This window comes from Rhododendron vialii, chromosome 10a, assembly GCF_030253575.1.
Source record: "Rhododendron vialii isolate Sample 1 chromosome 10a, ASM3025357v1".
In the NCBI taxonomy this organism is placed as follows: domain Eukaryota; kingdom Viridiplantae; phylum Streptophyta; class Magnoliopsida; order Ericales; family Ericaceae; genus Rhododendron; species Rhododendron vialii.
The window spans coordinates 19,058,756-19,079,750 of record NC_080566.1 but is presented as its reverse complement, the minus strand read 5'-3'; the positions used below and the strand labels follow the sequence as shown (position 1 = coordinate 19,079,750).

Here is a 20,995-nt window from a genome sequence, read left to right as displayed (position 1 = left end):
AGCTGTATAAGTACCGATAAGAAACGTAGGGAAATTGTATCGGACAGCCGATTCAAGTCATTCAAAAATTTTATAAAAAAAATGAGGGGATTTGCGCAGAAATCAACGGCATCCGATGTGTGTAGGGTGCTTGTTCTAAACACCTTTTTTTGTGTATGTATACATTTTTTTCGTATATACATACACAAAAAAAAGTGTTTAAATCAAGCATCTTACACACATCGGATGCCGTTGATTTCCACGAAAACCCCCTCGTTTTTTTTTTTAGAATTTTTGGACGGCTCGGATCGGCCGTCCAATGGCCGGAGATGGCCCCGTGCGGCCGTCGGTACTTTTTCCCTACATTTCTCGTCGATACTGATAGGTTTTCTGCATGTCACTGCACATGCTAATAGGATCTACTCCGGACCCCACAAAAATACAAAAAAAAAATACTCCTACAAACTCAGAAAATATATACTTACGGATATCCTTTGAAATTTATTTTTTATAGGATCCAATAAATAATTATTTTAAAATTTATAAATTTTTTTTTTATATTTTTGTGAAACTCGGAGTGGACTACATTATCCTGTGCGGTGGACTGCCATGAAATCCCCGTGAGGTGGGCGTAGCTAGGCCTGTCAATGGGTCGGATCCGATCCGGATCCGACAGATCCGGATCCGGATCCGATAAGACACAATCCGATCCGGATCCGATAAGACTCAAATCCGATAGTGAGAATCCGGATCCGGATCCGAAAAATCCCGATCCGATCCGAAAATCCGAATCCGATCCGGAAACTTTTTTTACTTCAAAAATTTTAGCCAAAAAAAAATATTTTTTTCAAAAAAATACAATTTTTTTTTTCAAAAAAAAATTATTTTCAGAAAAAAAAATTACTTTCAGAAAAAAAAATTAAAAAATTTAAAATAAAAAATAAAAATAAAAATTCAACTTCTTAAACATTTTTTTTTTCAAAATAAAAATTTTACTATTTTTTTAAAAAAAATTAAAATTTTAAAAAAAAATAAAGTTCGGATTCGGATTGATAACGGATTTAATCCGATCCGATCCGACCCGGATCCGTATTGAATTACCGGATCCGGATTATCGGATTATCGGATTATCGGATCGATGTTATCGGATTCGGATCCGGATCCGGATCGGATTTTTCGGATCGGATCCGGATCGAATCCGGTCCATTGACAGGCCTAGGCGTAGCATAATTAGATTAGATTATTGATGTACTAAAGCCGCATAATTAGATTATTGACGTCCCATGAGTCGGACGTTATATTGCGAGCACACATGGTATGGTGGCCCACCACTAGGGCTGCAATCGAGCCGAGTTTTGCCTTGTTCGAGCTCAGCTCGTCTTAATTTTCCTCAGCTCGAGCTCGAATCTGGTATGGTGGCCCACCACTAGGGCTGCAATCGAGCCAAGTTTTGCCTTGTTCGAGCTCAGCTCATCTTAATTTTCCTCAGCTCGAGCTCGAATCTGGTATGGTGGCCCACCACTAGGGCTGCAATCGAGCCAAGTTTTGCCTTGTTCGAGCTCAGCTCATCTTAATTTTCCTCAGCTCGAGCTCGAATCTCAAACTTAAATATATGAGCTCTAGCTCGGCTCAAACATATGTTCAAAAGTTCGAACTCTGCTCGCTCGAAGCTTGTCAGAGGCCCTTGCGCAGCAAACATAAATGTAACGGAGCTGGGTTATTTGTTTATACTTGTACAGTGATTGTAAGTTCTCTTGACTGGGCGATGTGGGACTAATTTTCCTCTCAGCCTTCCTCAACACTTATCCCACATCGGCAAAAGACAAGCAAGGAGCCGAGCATTAAGTGGCTCGAACTCGGCTAGTTTACGAAACGAACTGAGAATGATTGCTCAAGCTCGTTCGTTTGCTTGATGAACCGAGCTCGAATGAGCCGTTAGAGAGCCGAGTCATGAGCCGCTCGCGAGCGGCTCGGTTTGTTTGCAGCCCTATCCACCACTAGCCGTCCCCACACCCCATGCCTTTTCTCTCTCCTCCTACGCGAGTTTGGTCCTAAGGCCCATTTTGTTAAGATTTTTATTTTGTAAGTATTTAATTTTCATTTTACTAGACATGTCATTCTCTCATAATACATCAACTTTAATTCAAAAAATAAGTCAAATAACTACTTATTTAGTTAGTGGAATGCATAAGTCCCATAAGGCAAGTACGTGTGCGCGATCGTGAGTGTGAAAGTGTCTTCAAATCACATCTCAAATAACTAAGGTTCGCGAGAGCTAGAATTGAGAGCGCAAACGCAGTGCGAGAATTATGTCAATGGCGTAGCCAAAATTTAATTGTTGTGGCACCATTTAACATAGCTTTAGAAATTTCTAGTTTTTACTTAAAGTAAACACCCATAATATTAAAAAAAATGGGACTTAAAACTTAAAATTTGGTAAAATATGCATATTTATATATAAATGTAAAATTTGCTAATATATACATATAGATAGGAGTTTTATGGAAAATAAATACATAAAAGAGAACTTTTTTTGGAAACTTCACAAAGATACCAGAGAATCAGAGATATAAGTTTTATAAGAGGAAAAATGGGTGTATATTTTTTTAATACAAATTGTCATGACCTTTATAATTTGGAGATAAAAATAAAACTATTGAAAATTGTAGTGGGGCCCGTCCCCCACTGGTCTCTCACTATCTCCACCAATGATTATGTGATTGAGGTTTGTAGTTGTTAAAGAATTACGAATTCGATGATAACAAAAACAAAATAAATAAATTTGGGAATTGAATTCTGCACCTTTTGATATCAGATAATTATTTCATGATTGCATATCACGTGATGCTTCAATACTTTGATACTTCTTCTTTTTTTACCAATTAACTTATCAAACATGTTCTACCAGCTACTACTGTACTATTCTTGTTTTGTGGAGTATTTGCTTACAAAGTGCATCACCAAAGACAATTTTTACTTTTGTTTTTGTAAAAAAAATAAACAGAGTTTTGATTTTAGTTTCCTTTAAATAAGAAAATTGAAAAAAAAAATTAACATTACCAAACGCATTGCACCCTTAGCAATCATTGATACCAATACTTAATGGCAAACAAGAAAATTATCACCAAGTGATAACTTGGGAAAAACAATACATTACACAAAATTTATTGATTGCTCATAAAATATCACCAAGAAGGCAAAATACATTCGATTTGTGTGTTAAACAAAAAAATCACCTAGATCTCACTCATAAAACAAACCACATTATAAACAGAATACACCTCTTCAAATACCAAATAAATTTATCCTATTGCAAATCTCCTTAAACCACATCCACAAAAGCCCTAAGATTCACATATGATGATCCTGTTAGTAATTTATTTTAATCAACGGGTATCTGTAATTTTAACGTGGGGAGATTAATAAGTATTTAATATCATGGAGCTCATAATATAATTGAGATAAGGACGGGAGTACAATTATAATTCTGTAGTGGGGTGAATTATAATTAGTGAAATAAGAAATAGAATCCTGGTGGGAGACCCAGTAATGACGCATACAGATTAGACAACAAAAATTGTAAAACCCTACAAGGCGGAATTAGGGTTCTACCTCAACTCCCTGACTCCCTGCTGTTAGTAATTTATTTTAATCAACGGGTATCTGTAATCTTAACGTGGGGAGATTAATGAGTATTTAATATCATGGAGCTCGTAATATAATTGAGATAAGGACGGGAGTGCAATTATAATTCTGTAGTGGGGTGAATTATAATTAGTGAAATAAGAAATAGAATCCTGGTGGGATTAAGTTTTCTTATTTACACTGGGAGCCCAGACTTATTGCTCCTTAGGTCCCTATCGTAGCCCTATATATACACGTTATGCTCTCTAGGTCAGGGAAGATGTTTTTCTATTATTCAGTAAATAGAGGCAGGCTTAGAGAGAGCAAACAGATCACGAAAGAGTCCACACTTGGTTCGTGTTCTAGACGTGCAGGGAATACGATAGAAGATCGTAAGGTACGGTCGAGCAGTATTCGTGGTTTATAGCAAGACGTGCTATAACAAGTTCAACCAGCGTTCGTGTCGCAGGGAGTTGAGGTAGAACCCTAATTCCGCTTTATAGGGTTTTACAATTTTTGTTGTCTAATCTGTACGCGTCATTACTGGGTCTTGGGGATTCGGTTTCCCAACAGTGGTATCAGAGCAGGCTGTAATCACGCGTATGGATTAAACAAGCCATGTTGTCCGTAGGTTATAGAGGGTAGAACGTAGAACTGTGCTAACCCTTGTTTTGCAGCGTTCTTACCCAGCTATTATGGTCACATGATTTTTATTGGTTTTATGTGATTGGATCCCACGATAATTTTTTCGTGGTTATTGTTATTTATTGGGTACCACGATTATTTTTCGTGGTTGTAATAATTAACGTAGCATGTGTTATTTATTGGGTGCCATGATTATTTTTCGTGGTTGTAATAATTAACGTAGCATGTGAACTCCAATGGAGGCATAAGATCGATATTTGTATGTTTCTTCGATTGTAATAGCATTCGACGGTTATTCGGAGATCGAAGATGGTAGATACAAAAGATTCAAGTTATTTGGCTCGCAACAGTTTTTTTTCAGATTCGTAGGGTCTGATTGCAGGGCTATTTCGACCCAGTAAACATTGGAATCAGAAAATCTGTTCTTCACGAAAGTTGTAGATAATTGAATTTCAAATCCAACCCAATTTGAATCACTTCAATTGGAGGTCAGATGAAGAAGATATGGCCAAAATACTGAAGGCTGTGCAGTTTACGCGGGAATATGTTAAATCCGAAATTTCTTGCCTAAGCACGGTTGGATTTTGGTTTTCTTGATTGATTCAAACTATCTAAATCTTCTACACAAGTATAGCCGAAGGATTTCAAGTTTGGAAGGACTCCTTATTGCTTAAGGATTTCAAGATTGGAAGGATTCCTTGTTGCTCAAGGATTGCATCTTTGACCATAATAGTTGGGATGCATATTTTATTATGTTTCTTAAATTATGTTTATGCATGTTTCTATGATTGTTTGCATATGTGATAGTTTACCATATTGGGACAACATGGTAATATATGGCTTTTGACCTAGATCACGTTTTTTGCAAACTTAAAATTTTTGATAACCCTCACAAATTTTTTTTTAAATAACTAAGTGGGAGAGGGAGTTTATTTTTATAAATCCCACGGTCTCCATTACTAGTATGTAGATGATGTAATTAATTTTGTGTGATGGTTTTAGAACCTTCCCCCCCATCGGGCAAAATTAATTATGCCCTCATCGGTACAGACTTCCTTAAAGGATAGGTCTATGATGATTGTTGTGTGAATTACTACACCATCTGAGGTAATTCATAACGGAACAATGGGTCATGGGGCTAGGTAATGGTATACACTTAGCTGTAAATAATAGTATCCTCACCATCTGAGTCACTATTATTATTTATAGGACCGAAGTTATATTGGCTATTTAATTTTGCTTGGCACGGTATAGTGTCTAGATAGTAAAATTAAAAGGTTATGCCTATCTACACGAATGATAAAGAGTAGAGATTTCCTATCGAGGCATGCTCTTCACGGTGTGTAGGGTTGCCAATGTTTTTCTTTTAACATGTGGTAGAGGGAACCAATATTAAAATGAAATTCAAAATTTTTATTGCCCTTCATAATTGATTGTTATGTTATTTGATTCTCAGATTCAAAAATGGGCTCTTTCAATCCACTTGTCATTATTCTCAAAGAAAATAAACTTACTGGACCAAACTATGTTGACTGGAAAAGAAACTTGAATATTGTGTTAACTGCTGAGGGCCACAAATATGTGCTTACTGCGGCGTGCCCTCCTATACCTGAAGAAAATGTCACAGAACAAGAAGCAAAGCCTTATAAAGATTGGGTTAAGGCTGATGAGATGGCGCGGTGTTATATTTTGGCTTCTATGTCGAATATATTGCAACATCAGCATCAAGCTATGGAAACTGCTTCTGATATGATGCTGAACCTCAAAGAAATGTTTGGAGATCAGAATCGGGCAGCAAGGCTAGTTGCTATGAAGGAATTGGTGAGCATCACCCATGTTGAAGGGACCCCGGTTAGGGATCATGTTCTAAAGATGATAGCTCTTCTTAATGAACTAGAGATCCTTGGAGCTGAAATTGATGGGGAAACCCAGATCGATTTCGTTCTCAACTCACTGCAGTCTGAGAGTTTTAAGCAGTTTCGCCTGACTTATTCTATGAACAAAATGCATTTATCTTTGGCGGAACTTCTTAAGGAACTCCAAGCAGCTGAGGGTCTTTTGGTTGCGAAGAAACCACCATCAGTGCTAGTGGCTGAGAAGGCTTCTACTTCTAAGCCGAAAGGCAAGAAGAAGCAGAATAAGTCTCAGAAAAAGGTTGTGGAGGCAGTTCATGCGCCTCAAGGTGGAGTGAAAAAGCCAACGGGCAAGTGTTTTCACTGCAAGCAGAAAGGACACTGGAAGAAGGAATGTCCGATTTTTCTCAATAAAGTGAACAAACAAGGTAAATCTTTTTCACTAGTTGTTGAATCATGTTTAGCGGTGTTATCTACCAGTACCTGGTGTGTAGATACGGGAGCCACTAATCATGTTTGCAATTCATTGCAGGGGTTCCAGGAAACCAGAAGACTCAGTGATGGGGAGATTTATCTACATATGGGAAATGCTACGAGAGTGGCAGCAGTTGCAGTAGGAAATATTTTTTTAAATTTTAGTAGTAATAGGAGTTTAATTTTGAGATATTGTCTTTATGTTCCTACTATTAGAAGAAACTTGGTTTCAGTTTCTAAGTTAATAAAGGATGGATATTTGGTTTATTTTAGTGACTCTGTGGTTATTAAGTTAAATAAACGTTTTATCTGTTCTGGTTCATTGGTGGATGATCTCTACATTATAAATCCTATATTTCCTACAGTGCAACTGCATGAATTGAATAACACTAATAATTTACCATGCAAGAGAAAAGAGCCTTCGAAATTGAACCAAACGTATCTTTGGCACTTACGTCTTGGTCATATTAATCTGAATAGGATTTCTAGACTGGTTAGAGATGGACCTTTAGGTTCATTAGAAGTTAAGGAACTTCCAGTCTGTGAATCATGTTTGGAAGGTAAGATGACCAAAAGGCATTTTTCAGCAAAAGGATATAGAGCCAAAGAGCCGTTAGAATTGGTTCACTCTGATTTGTGTGGGCCTATGAATATCCAAGCTAGAGGTGGTTTTGAGTACTTTGTCACTTTTATTGACGATTACTCAAGGTATGAATACATTTATTTGATGCACCGTAAGTCCGAATGCTTTGAGAAATTCAGGGAGTATAGGGCGGAAACGGAAAAGCGTTTGGGTAAATGTCTCAAGACACTACGATCTGATCGTGGTGGTGAATACCTCTTGGGAGAGTTTAGGGACTACTTGTCAGCTGAAGGGATTACATCCCAATTGTCAGCTCCAGGTATGCCACAACAAAATGGTGTAGCAGAGAGAAGGAATAGGACTCTTATGGATATGGTAAGATCAATGATGAGTTATTCAGATTTACCAATTTCGTTTTGGGGACATGCACTAGAAACAGCAGCGTATATTCTTAACTTGGTACCATCTAAGTCAGTACCATCTACACCCACAGAACTATGGATTGGGCGCAAACCTAGTCTCCAGCATGTTCGGGTTTGGGGTAGTCCAGCACATGTGCTGAATGGGAACGCAGATAAGTTGGAATCGAGAACAGAAGTTTGCTTGTTTGTGGGGTACCCTAGAGGAACGAGAGGTGGACTGTTTTATAGTCCTGCGGATAAGAAGGTCATTGTTAGCACTAATGCCCGATTCTTAGAAGAGGACTATGTGATAGACTACAAACCCAGAAGTAAAATTGTTCTAGAAGAATTGAGAGGAGAGAGACCGGCACAAACTTCTTTACCACCAATAGTACAGGAGGAAATGCCACAAGAGATATTTGTAGAGGCACCTATTGACACATCGGTACCTCGTCGTAGTGGGAGGGTTACTGTTCCACCCAGTCGGTATACGTTGTTGGGAGAGTTTTTTGAAATGATCCCTGATGATCAACATGCTGAACCCTGTAATTACAATGAGGCACTTCAAGATAAAGATGTGGAACTTTGGCAAAAGGCTATGAAATCAGAGATGGAGTCTATGTACTCTAATCGGGTCTGGGATCTTGTAGAACCACCTGAAGAGATTAAACCCATTGGGTGCAAGTGGAGCTATAAGAAGAAGAGAGGGGCGGACGGGAAGGTGCATACCTTCAAAGCTAGGCTTGTTGCGAAAGGGTATACTCAGAAAAAAGGGATCGATTATGAGGAAACTTTTTCGCCAGTAGCCATGCTTAAGTCCATTCGGATTCTCTTATCCATTGCGGCTCATCTCGATTACGAGATTTGGCAAATGGATGTAAAGACCGCGTTCCTTAATGGAAATCTGGATGAGTGTATCTATATGGTGCAACCAGATGGATTCATAGCAAAAGGTCAGGAGCACATGTTGTGCAAGCTTAAGAAGTCTATTTATGGGCTTAAGCAGGCATCTAGATCTTGGAACATTCGTTTTGATCAAGCAATCAAGTCTTTTGGTTTTGATCAATGTCCGGATGAGTCATGTGTGTACAAGAAGCGCAACGGAAAAGTTGTAGTGTTTTTAGTACTATATGTCGATGATATCCTGCTCATCGGAAACGATGTGGGAGTGTTATCTTCAATGAAAGTGTGGTTATCCGGCCAATTCGAAATGAAGGACTTGGGAGAAGCTGGTCACATCCTAGGGATTAAGCTTATACGAGATCGCAAGAATAGGATGTTGGGCTTATCACAAGCTACTTATATCGATGTCATTCTAGCCCGTTTTAGCATGCAAGATTCCAAGAAAGGGTTCCTCCCTTTTAGACATGGAATCAATCTATCCAAGGATCAGTGTCCTAAAACACCTGAAGAGATGGAGAAAATGAAGGCAGTTCCTTATGCCTCGGCAGTAGGAAGCCTTATGTATGCTATGTTGTGTACTAGACCTGATATTTGCTTTGCCGTTGGCATGGTTAGCAGATTTCAGTCTAATCCAGGGCAAGAACATTGGACTGCAGTGAAACATATACTCAAGTATCTGAAAAGAACTAGAGATCATATGTTGGTGTTCCAGTCAGATAGTCTGGTACCTCATGGGTACACAGACTCAGACTTCATGTCAGATAGGGATTCCAGAAAGTCTACCTCAGGATATGTGTTTACCTTGGGAGGTGGAGCTATAAGTTGGAGGAGTATCAAACAATCTTGCATTGCTGATTCTACCATGGAGGCAGAGTATGTGGCAGCTTCTGAAGCAGCCAAGGAGGCTGTTTGGCTTAGAAACTTTTTGTTGGATCTGGAAGTGGTCCCTTCAGTGCAATCAGCCATTACACTCTATTGTGACAATAGCGGTGTTGTTGCTAATTCGAAGGAGCCAAGGACTCACAAGAAGGGCAAACACATTGAGCGTAAGTATCATCTGATTCGAGAGATCGTACAGAGAGGTGATGTTGCTGTGACCAAGATTGCATCAGCGAATAACCTGGCAGATCCTTTTACGAAGAGCTTACCAGCTAAGACTTTTGATAGTCACGTAGAAGGAATGGGAGTGAGATGCATGGCAGTATGGTTTTGAGTCTTAGTGGGAGTTTGTTAGGAGATTATGTAAAAGTTATGTTTTTATATGATGGATTAATATTTAATTATTAATCAGTTTTATCCATTTTTGATGAGAATCTTTTATGGGCAATATTTGCATGATACTTTTGTATGTTGTGCATGTGTGTCTTTTATTCTACATAGTAGATAATCCAGTGTGTAGAGTACGGCTTACACACAGAAGATTGGATCATCGGTTCTTGTGGAATATAAGTTATGGTTCACAGTCTTAGATGGAATTTGACACACCATCGGTAGGACTGTAGCACAATATTTTAGTAGGTTTTTCTTGACTACAGGGAATGGTGTTAATTTCAACTCATTGTGCTAGTATACTTTGTGTGTATTGAACGGGACCGTATTGAGGTAATTGTCTTTATACTAACTTTATAAGACAATTGGAATCTCATGGTTATTATGAATGCTTATGCTCTTAATTCAAAGATAATTATTAGAAGTATATATTTAATGTTGTTGACTTTGATTCATTAAAGAGTGAGATCTTTGTACGGTTAATAGTCTCGGTGAATTGGGTAGCAACATTATGTATATGACAACTATTAATTATTAATGGAATCCACGTCCCGATAGGGATTGATGATACCCCTTGAGTAAGCTTATAAGTTTCGATTATGTCAAACCCTGCAGGTGGATATTTGTATCCGACATATCGAATAAGTTAAGCGGATAGTCTCAAGTTAAGATGTTGATTAAGTGGGAGATTGTTAGTAATTTATTTTAATCAACGGGTATCTGTAATCTTAACGTGGGGAGATTAATGAGTATTTAATATCATGGAGCTCGTAATATAATTGAGATAAGGACGGGAGTGCAATTATAATTCTGTAGTGGGGTGAATTATAATTAGTGAAATAAGAAATAGAATCCTGGTGGGATTAAGTTTTCTTATTTACACTGGGAGCCCAGACTTATTACTCCTTAGGTCCCTATCGTAGCCCTATATATACACGTTATGCTCTCTAGGTCAGGGAGGATGTTTTTCTATTATTCAGTAAATAGAGGCAGGCTTAGAGAGTGCAAACAGATCACGAAAGAGTCCACACTTGGTTCATGTTCTAGACGTGCAGGGAATACGATAGAAGATCGTAAGGTACGGTCGAGCAGTATTCGTGGTTTATAGCAAGACGTGCTATAACAAGTTCAACCAGCGTTCGTGTCGCAGGGAGTTGAGGTAGAACCCTAATTCCGCTTTATAGGGTTTTACAATTTTTGTTGTCTAATCTGTACGCGTCATTACTGGGTCTTGGGGATTCGGTTTCCCAACACCTGCGACATGAATGCTGATTGAATTTGTTATAGCACGCCTTGCTATAAACCACAAATACTGCTCGATCGTACCTTACGATCTTCTATCGTATTCTCTGCACATCTAGAACACGAACCAATTGTGAATTCTTTCGTGATCTATTTGCTCTCTCTAAGCCTGCCTCTATTTTGTGAATAATAGAAAAACATCAATTTGACCTAGAGAACATAACGTGTATATATAGGGCTACGATAGGGACCTAAGGAATAATAAGTCTGGGGTCCCACCTTCATTAGTGGCTTCCTTTGCCAAATCCTTCCTCCTCATTTCTTCCCCCTTTTCTCCTTCTCCCATAACCACTTCTATGCACCTTTGGACCTCATCTCCTGCAGCTATATTGTTCATTCACTGGCAACCTCACCCCAACCTTGAATGTGTCTTCTAAAAGCTTGGCGTTTATTGATTGGGTTGTAAATAAAGGCAAACCCAAGTTTGGAATACCACAGACTAAAGTTTCCAACGAAAAATTCCACCCGCAATGAGTCACGAAAAACCTAAAGAAGGGTGTGAAAGAACCTCTAATTGGGAACACCATGGCACTATCTTTCCTTGTCTCTCCAATTTGTCTCGGCAACTTAGCTTATGTGCACTTTCAGGATCTTTTATAACCCACAACAAAGGCCTATTGATTTCGAGCAATCTCCTCCACTTGTTGATCTGATATCCCGATCGAGAAAACTTCCAAACAATACATACACAATCGATAACCATTGCTTGGCATCCAACCTCTAGCCAATAACGTCATCCCTTGACCTTTGCAGGAGGTCACACCCAAACGCGGTATCCGAGGTATCTTTTCCATCCAGGAATGCCAGTGAGACCAACGGTCCTACAGCAACCAAGTGGTATTTCTCAATAGCTCTCAATGCCTCTTCTTCTAACGAATCAAACGTGTTTATGAGTACCGTTGGCTTCTTCGACTCTACATCTAGTATTTCCAGCTGCTCTTTAAACGTTGGCAATGTGAAAAGATTTGCTGACTTCGAAGGGAGCATATATGTCGAAAGATCGCGTCTAGTGAGCAGTGGCAAGCCTGGTAATTCAACCCGACCGCTTGAATGATCCGAGATGATTTTTCTAATTTCATACCCGTAGCCATTAAAATAATGAAAGTAGACATCGAATATAGCGGCCGGTTGCACCCTTAATGGTGCACAAGCTATGTTAAAATCGTGAGCCAATGCGGTCACCCACGAAAGAAGCATGTTATAGACTAGGCACGTTATTGGGTGTCCTTCGTTACCACTAGCGGTATGAGCTCGGCCATGGCTTTGGAACAACGGCTCTTGAATTCTGACCTGACGTGGTTAAGGTTGTCGCTCAATTTGATCCTGTCATCATAGACGTCGGAGAAGTAAGCGAAGGTTAAGCCCTCTGTTGTCAGAGATGCGTTGTTTGATATCATTCATCACTGGACAAAGAGAGTCCCCAGAACGGTGACCTTAACGCCCATTTTTACGAGGTTTTTGGCGAATTGGAGTGAGGGGTTTAAGCTGCCTTGGGTTGGAAACGTCAAGAGGAGAATGTGACAGTGCACCATTTTTGGCTATGCTGATTTTTTTGAGTTGTGGAAGTGTTTGAAATGGTGGAATTGGTAATAAGGTGAAAAGGACTCGAATTGAGGACAAAAATAGAAATTCTGGGTTGCAAATGGATAGGGATTCGATGGGTGTTAGAAGAAAATACTTGCTTTGTTTATGAGCTTATATTGAGAGGATTCTTATATATGATACAGATTGGAGCAATTATTTGACGTTCGCCGTGACCTGAATGTGTTTGAAATTTATTTGTTCAAAATTTCTTAGTCCAACCGCAAGAGCTTGCTTTATACTTACATTTGTACATAGATGTCAATGGAAGTAGTTTTTTTTTCTTTTTCAATCCATATAAGAGATTATTTACATCATATTCAAACTTGGACACTACAACAAATGTGAAATTTCACAAAACAATCAAACCCAACCAATTCAACTAATATAAGAAATAAACCTATTAAAAAGTAGAAACAAATAAAGAAAGGAAAACTCCGTTTAGGGGGAGAATGCCCACATGCAGGTGGAGAGATTGAACTCTTGATCTCCCATTGCAAAAATCATGGCCAACTAAGTGAGCCCGAGTTGGTTGAAGTAGTTGTTCAAGTGGTTGGATTCTGTATGCGCAAGTATGGTGCATCACTACCATATGCACATTCTGTACTCAAGGTTGTTATAATCTCAAAATAAGTTGATTAGTACTCCTTTTTGACCGTCATGTTTTTTCATTTTTCATTGGAATGTTATCCTCTCGAGATATTATCGCGGGTAGTTTACAATTTTCTCACAATACAACATATTCTTTCCGGTAAAAGTATTTTTGTTGGATTCATACTTGCAAGACACCCCCAGTAACTATCCCAGACATCTATTCTAATATATAGAGGAGAGCACCCTTTGGTGTCACCCAAAAAATGAAGCTGTATGAATTTTATCGCATGTACCCCGGCCTATAGTGCCTAATTAACAACAGGCTAATTACAAGGCATCCAACTACTAGGGGTAAAAATTGTAGGGGCAAAACAGTAAGACTGTAAAAATAAATACAAATAAACTGCCTCCAACTGCCACAACCCCAATTTTCCTCTACTCCCATTCTTTGTCACTTTCACAGAAAAAGAAAGAACTGCTGACAAAAGAGACAAAGGAAAGAAAGGAAGAGACAAGCCCGAAAATTGTTTCTGCAAATGTTAAGAAAGTCTGACAAACTTGAGGTCTGTACCTGCACTACTCATTACTTAACGGTTTTTGTTCCCAATGGAAAGAACACCAGCAAAGAAACCATTAGCCAAGAAGATCATTTATAGAGATTTGTATGCCTCTTGATCTCTTCCATTTCCGATGTAGGATGTAGGACAAAACGTCTTTGGCCCCAATGGAAAGAACACCAACAAAAGGCATTAGTCAACCCCTTCATTCCATCATCGGACGCACAACACTCATGATGAAGGCAAATTTCCTTTATAAGAAGAGAGCCCACTTGTGCACCCATCACATGCCACATGCGGGTGAAGCTGGCTAATGTTTCCTGAGCTAGAGCGAGTCAAGCTTGAGCCGTTCAATAATTTTTCAAATCGAGCTCAAGCCCAATTTTTGCAACTCGATTTGAGCTCGAGCAGTCCCTAAATATGGCGAGCCGAACCTGAACATTTCGAAGCTCGACTTGGCACGGCTTGTTATGCAGCCCTACCTTGTCGTTTAAGCCCTAGCTTCTACTTTCAATTGAAAGCCTAAAAAGTGCAGGTTTTGCACTAATCAAAATCATTAATTGTGGGTTTTGAGATAATTTAAGAAATACAATCACGAAACACTATTTAGAAATTTAGTCCCCCCTATGACATTTAAAACCCATTCTAAGGCTGAAGGCCAAAGGTCATCAATCCTTATATACTGTTGGGACAGTCCCCGTTCCTATCCATTCAACTATTGTAGGTTTATGTAGAAATGTCACTAGTTCATGCTATCATTTCAGCATTTGTTGTGTTGTCTTGGGAATAGGGGATGGAGATCAAACAAACAACTCTGCATTGAGCTCTGATGTTTTTATTCCTGAGGTAGTTGTCATCAATGTATCCATCATCATCACAATCAGCCAGTAGTCCCATCAAAACTTGACAATTACAACAGTTATGACCATCAAAACTTGACAATTCCCCCTCCTGCCGAATCTAGCTTCTTCCACCGTATAGTCATTCAATTTGGGTCATTGAAACCAACAATCAATCTAGATAATATTACAATTCAAAACTTGGCTTCTCAATTAGAATCCCCTTGCTTTTAACTGGTATACCAAAAAGATGCATACTGGTTGGTGGTTTCTTTATCAGAGATTCTAGTCTCAATGTTCATCTTGGTGTCAGTTAGCAATGGGCTACACAACAGCACATAATCATTGGAGTCCGTAAACGCACTCAACCACAATGATAGTGAGATTCAGTACTAGATCCCATATGGAAGCATCTAAATTCTCAAGAACACCGTAAGACAAAATTCATGCCACCAAAGAATACCTCATCATTTGTAGGAAGCCCCAATTTGAAGGAAACTCACATCTTCTCAGAGGCACCATAGCTTCCTTTAAATGCCAGAAGACAAAAAACCATTCAAGCCTGATATCCAAGGTTATCCGAGTGGCATTTACTATTCACATCCTTCATGATCCTTCAGCCATCTCAAATTGCTGCAAAATTGGACATATCTTTCTAAAAAGAGGAGACTGATTTTCCCAGTATAAAATCACGAGTGACATTCAAAGTAAAGCATTCCTTCACCGTTTGCTTCAACATCTATAAACCAAGGTTTATGTGGAAATTATTACCTAAACAATTCATTAATTCGGTAAAATCAAAATGATGCAATATTGTCCTCTTATAACTACTACTAAGAGTACCAAATTGAAATGTTGCTTCATAATCATACCTGCAGACCACCACAGTTGCTTGCTATTGTCTCTACAATATCAAAGGCTCTCTTCAAGTCAGATGAGTATACAACAGAGATCTTAGGCCCCTTGGATAGTCTATGAGCTACCTTGAGAAAAATATGATGATAATTTGTCAAGTAATCTAAATAATGAAGGCACAAGACTATGTCCTCTGAATTAAAACTTACTGCAGCTGCTTGTTTTCTCCCCACATCATTTAACTCAATATCCAGATGACCCTGGGGAGTTGGGAATAACATACCAAATTGCAACCAAAATAGAAATGAATACGACCAGAATATGAAAAAGTGCAGAACTAGTAGGCATATTGAAGTTATAAAAGGATGAAAGACGATATGATACTAATACAGAATCACAAATACAATGGTACAGAAGCATTTCTTTATTTTTATTTTTTTAAGAGGCTAGGTTTAGGGCTAGCTTAGTCGGAAGATGTGTATCGGTTCGCAGGAAGGAATAGGGAACCAACGAAGGGTCTTCAGAAGTGACACAAGATGGGACACTGCTTCTTAGTCACCCCAGCTCAAGGTTGTTTCGTACAAATAGCACTCAATCAAAGGGCTGCATAAGCATGTTGTGTGATGAAACCTCCGTAATGGATAGAAAGGAACCTCCAAGCCGTCTTGGGGTGGAATAGGCATGGGATGCTTGTCTAACCTCTACCTTCGTCTTGTTTCATATTTACCTGGGTCAGTGAAGCTGATACAATTACGACAAGCTGGCCTATAGAGACTAAGTTGAGAATAGCATTCACTATCTTTCCAGCAGCTGGCTCAGTGTTTTAAATGGCGAAAGGCGCACCGAGGCGCACCGATCCCTTGGGGCTTTAGCGCAAAGCGCAAGGCAAGGCGCGCGCTTTATTGACGCGAAGCGCAAAAAAAAAAAAAAAAAAAATCTACACAAGGCAAATTTTATTAGAACAAGTTTTCAACACAAATAAACACTTGTAAAACTTTCAAATGTCATAAAACATAACATGTCAATGGTTAAACGAAAGTACCAAACACTAAACATAACATATCATCCATGAAAAGCTAACATAATAATGTTTAGCCTTAGAGACATAACAAAAGGATTAAAGACAATAAAATCTAGAGGCATGCATAGGCATTACTAGAATTTTCAGATGTCATCTACAAATAACAAGTACAAATAAATACAACAAACTGAACAAATACTTTAAACAGAGCTGGAAACAAAAAAAAAAAAAAAAACAGGTGAAAAAAAAAGAAAAAAAAAGCAAAGGGGGGTCCTACTGAAAAAAAAGAAAAGAAAAAGAAAAGGGGGGTTGTGACTGGAAAAAAAAGAAAAAAGAAAAGGGGGGTCCTGGACAATCGGTGAAAATAGAAAGAAAATGAGGAAGAAGAATGTGAGAGGAGGAGGAGGAGGAGGAGGAAGCAAACGTGAGATGGTGAGAGGAGGAGGAGGAGGAGGAAGAAGTTGTTACTTGGAGTCAACAATCAGAGAGGGAGAGGGAGAGGGAGACCAGAGAAGAAGAAGCTGGGTCCGATCGTCCGAGACTCTGAATCGTCGAAGAGGCTGTTGCTCGATCTGGTTTGTCGATCGAATAGGGCTCCCATCGATTTAAAGGAAGAAATTATTCAGTGCGTCGCGAACGTAAGACTGATTTTTACCTCACAGCAAAAAGCGCGCGCCTCAGCGCCTTGCGCTATAGCGCGCGCTTCAGCGCCTTTCTTGCGCCTTTGTGTTCTGCGCTATAGCCCATAGTTCCGAAGCGCAATCCTTGCGCTGCACTGCGCCTCGCGCTATAGCGCGCGCTTCGCACGCTTTTTAAATCACTGAGCTGGCTACTGCTTAACTAGAGCTGTTGGTAGGCCATCTAATCCTTTTTTTTGAAATTTAGCATTCTTACCAACTCTAACTAATGAGCTGTTGACATATGTAGCACCCAAACACATCAGGAACAACTAATACAGCAGGGGAACAATTAAAGATAGTGAATACAGCATGGGAATAAACACAACACAAAAAACAAGATCCAAAAAATCATTCATCCAATCACAGCACAAACAGCTAATACAGCAAGGGAACAGTTAAAGGAATCTCAAAACAAGATCCAAAAAAACATCCGACTAGCAGCAACAAAAGACAAGGCCAATGTATCAACAAAGACAACAAAAGAAAAAGAGTAGAATTTAGAGCAAAATCACCAGCACAACTAAACTAATATTGCCAATTCCCAACTATAAAGATAATTCTCAGAAGCCAAGAAATAAAGAAAACAACAAGGTAACTCAAAATAGAGTAGCGGTGGTGGCATACTAGTGCAAAACACTAGGAATAGGAAGTTTACCAAACAAACTCTTCGTTGTAGGAGCATTCATGAAAACAAAAATTAAAATACTACCCTTTCATTGCAAGCTTAAAGTATCAATCCGTCTAATTTTAACTATAAAGTCAACACCATGGTGCTGAAGAAGGGACATAATAGGCACAATTAACCTGTAAATATGAAAGGAAACAATTATAAACCTCAAGTTAGAAGAACATATGATAGATTGGTAGTTGAAGTTCCACCATATGTGTACCTTTCCAAAGGGTCTACGGTTTGTGGCAGGCAAGCGCAGAAATTTAACAGTGATTTACCTTCAATTGTAAAAGTGTTAAATCATTCTAGTGTTAACAACCACAATAGCGCATTGGAAAAAGCTTGTGTAACGACCCTGATTTTTTGTAAATAAAAATTTCATTAAATATTTGAATTTTATTTGAAATTAGTTGGATTTACTTTTAAATTTCCTTTTAAATTTCTATAATCCGTTTTAACTAAATTTGTCTTTTAAAATTATATTTCTTAGCTAGAGATTCTACTTGGCAAGTATAGTTAGATTCTAACCAATTAGTTAGAGGGACCTATCTACCAATTCATCTAGTTACTTTCTCCTAACCCTAGATGAGCCTTTTTGAACCTTCTTGAACCTTTCAAACCCTAGTGGAACCCTTTGGACCTTTAACCTTTATCCATTGGTCAATAAATGTTAGGGTAATCTTTGTCCATTGGACAATAGGCCTTCCATTAGAATATTTGATAAGTACAAGGATATAGTAATATATTGGTGTATATTCACATGTGCGAAGGACAAATATGCATTGTTTATTAGATATCATTTCCCCCATTATCCATTGGTTATTAACCGCTAGGAAAACTATTGCCCATTGGATAATAACTACTAGGGGAATTGTTATCCATTGGGTAATAGCACTAATCTTCCAACAAAGTACAAGGATCTATTAAATAATCCCTCCATAGATTTCCCATGTGCTTATATGCATTAAAATATATGGGTAAATCAAATCCCTAGATTTCTAAAGTACTTTAATAATACTTGAGTACTAGTACTTTTTGTATTATAATAATAAGGGAATCCTAGCCTTATATTCTATTAGATACTTGGTACTTATTTATATATTTAAATATATGGGCATGTGTACTTATGTATCACATTATATAAAAGCATAGATTTCCTAAGGTACATAATCTATTTATTTAATTCTACATGTGCCTAATTGGAATTCTTTAATGGGATATTGGATTTGGAAATCTAGTACTTTGTACCCTTAGCCATACTTATATACATATATTTATGTACTTTATATATTGCCCTAAGATTTCCTAGGTACACTAGGTTATTTTTTTAATGGGAGACGTGCTAAATTGAATTATTTTAATAAAGAATTTTGATCTTATAATTTTTTATTGGATACTTGAAAATCTAACTAGATTTCATAATACTATTATATATTTGATTAAAAGGACATGTAGTCATTCAAGTCATATTCAAGTCTTTTTTTTTTTTTTTTAACCATTGGTCAATACATGCTAGGGTAAATATTACCCCTTGGATAATAGAGTTAATCTTTCCAATAAGTACAAGGGTTATTAAACAAACCATTTTCTAGATTCCCCATGTGTTGATATACTAATATATATATATATATATATATATGTAAGTACTTTTTAGACTTAATACCCTAGGATTCTCTAGGTACAAAATCCATTATTTTAATAAGAAAACATGTGCCAAGTTGGATTATTTTAATAGGAAAATTTTACCCATTGGACAATAATTGTTAGAAAAAAATTTATCCTTTGGGTAATAGCCAAGACTTTTGCTATAAATAGCACCCTTGCCCAAGTCATTTCTCACACCTTCCATTCTTCAACTTCTCTCTCTAGAAAGCTTGTGTTGTTCTTCCTTGCTCTTGGTGTTCTTGAGTTCTTCTTGTGTTCTTCAAGAAACTCATCCAAGACCGCCACTAAACCGCCCATCAACCACCCTTCGATCCAAAAAGTTTAAGTAGTTTAGTCAAGATCTAGTTTCGAGAGAAATCTTTCTCTTTCGAAGCTATCGGAAGCCTACCGTAGGAAGTCACTCCGTCCGATTATCAACTTACATTTCGTAGTCGTCTCTACCGCCAAGAAGAACGGTAGAATACCTCTACTCACTTCCCTAAGTATAAGCAGATTATCCTTAACAGATTTCGAAAGATAGAACTTATCTTTTGTTTAGAAGTATTTGTATTTTGATCTTTAAGATGATTATGAGCATGCATATATGAATTGCTTGTATTACTTGTGGTGTGATAAAGCATAAGTGATTTTCACTCCAAAGGCGTCCGTACATGTGGCGTTATGCTTTAAGTATTGATTGAGCATGATTAACAATATAGAGTTGGATGATCTTGCTAGTTTAGTTTCAAGATTACAATGAATGATTTATGATTTCGTATGTGAAAAGTCCTACCGCGGAGTCTATGCATGAAAACGTGACACAAAAATCGAGAAAGTAGAAACATGACACCTAGGGTGTGGATAATGATGAGATGTGTTTTTAAACCGCAATGTGGCCGGACTTGGTAGCCCATTGTGTGTATGGAAACCCGCGATGAGGCCGGACTTGGTAGCCCATCGTGTGGATTGTGAAAACCTCAACGTGACCGGACTTGGTAGCCCGTTGTGTGAATGAAAACTCGCAATGTGGCCGGACTTGGTAGCCCATTGTGAAGATTGCCAATGCGGCTGAAAGTGGTAGCTTCATTGGTAATGTGGCTTGGTTATCCGCGGAGAGGAGCCAATGCAAGTTTTGTGTGCCAATGGGAACCCGGTGCGGCGGAACCATTGTGAGGATACTCGGGAATCCGGAACGGCGGAACCGAGGTTGGGTGTGTTGAAAAAATGATTTTGGAAATGTTGATCGGTATATGAAAAATGGTGACAGGGTCTACGATGAGTCGCGTAGGAAAAACTCAGAAAATCATGGACACCAACGATAGTTTGAATAGCGAATGTGAATGTGTTATTGTTACTGTCTGTTGTATATGACCTATTGTTTGTAAATCATGGGTTAGTGGGTATGGGATTGTTCTACTGAGCTTTCATAGCTCATGGTGTTACCTTTGGTGACCCTGACATATTATACTGGTGGCGACGCTGGTATAATGTGTCAGACTTTGTAGATGAGCAAAGTAAGCT

At 38.4% G+C, this 20,995-nt stretch overlaps 1 protein-coding gene across 6 annotated transcripts in view; it reads right to left on the bottom strand.

Moving 5' to 3' along the window:
• LOC131304287 (phosphoglycerate mutase-like protein 4) overlaps nt 1–16,711 on the bottom strand; it is a 48,590-nt gene extending 31,879 nt beyond the window's left edge. For 4 of the 6 annotated variants that reach the window (XR_009192345.1, XM_058331483.1, XM_058331482.1 and 1 more), the window contains exon 1: nt 15,477–16,711. Coding sequence is in view for 4 of the 6 variants with exons in the window: in XM_058331483.1 (XP_058187466.1) it covers nt 15,477–15,740 (264 nt within the window). In the remaining 2 variants the exon portion in view is untranslated. Of the gene's footprint in view, nt 1–14,279; nt 15,238–15,476 lie in introns of those variants that run through there. The other 2 variants (XM_058331481.1, XR_009192346.1) reach the window with 2 other exon arrangements.
• Nucleotides 16,712–20,995: the final 4,284 nt, after the last annotated feature.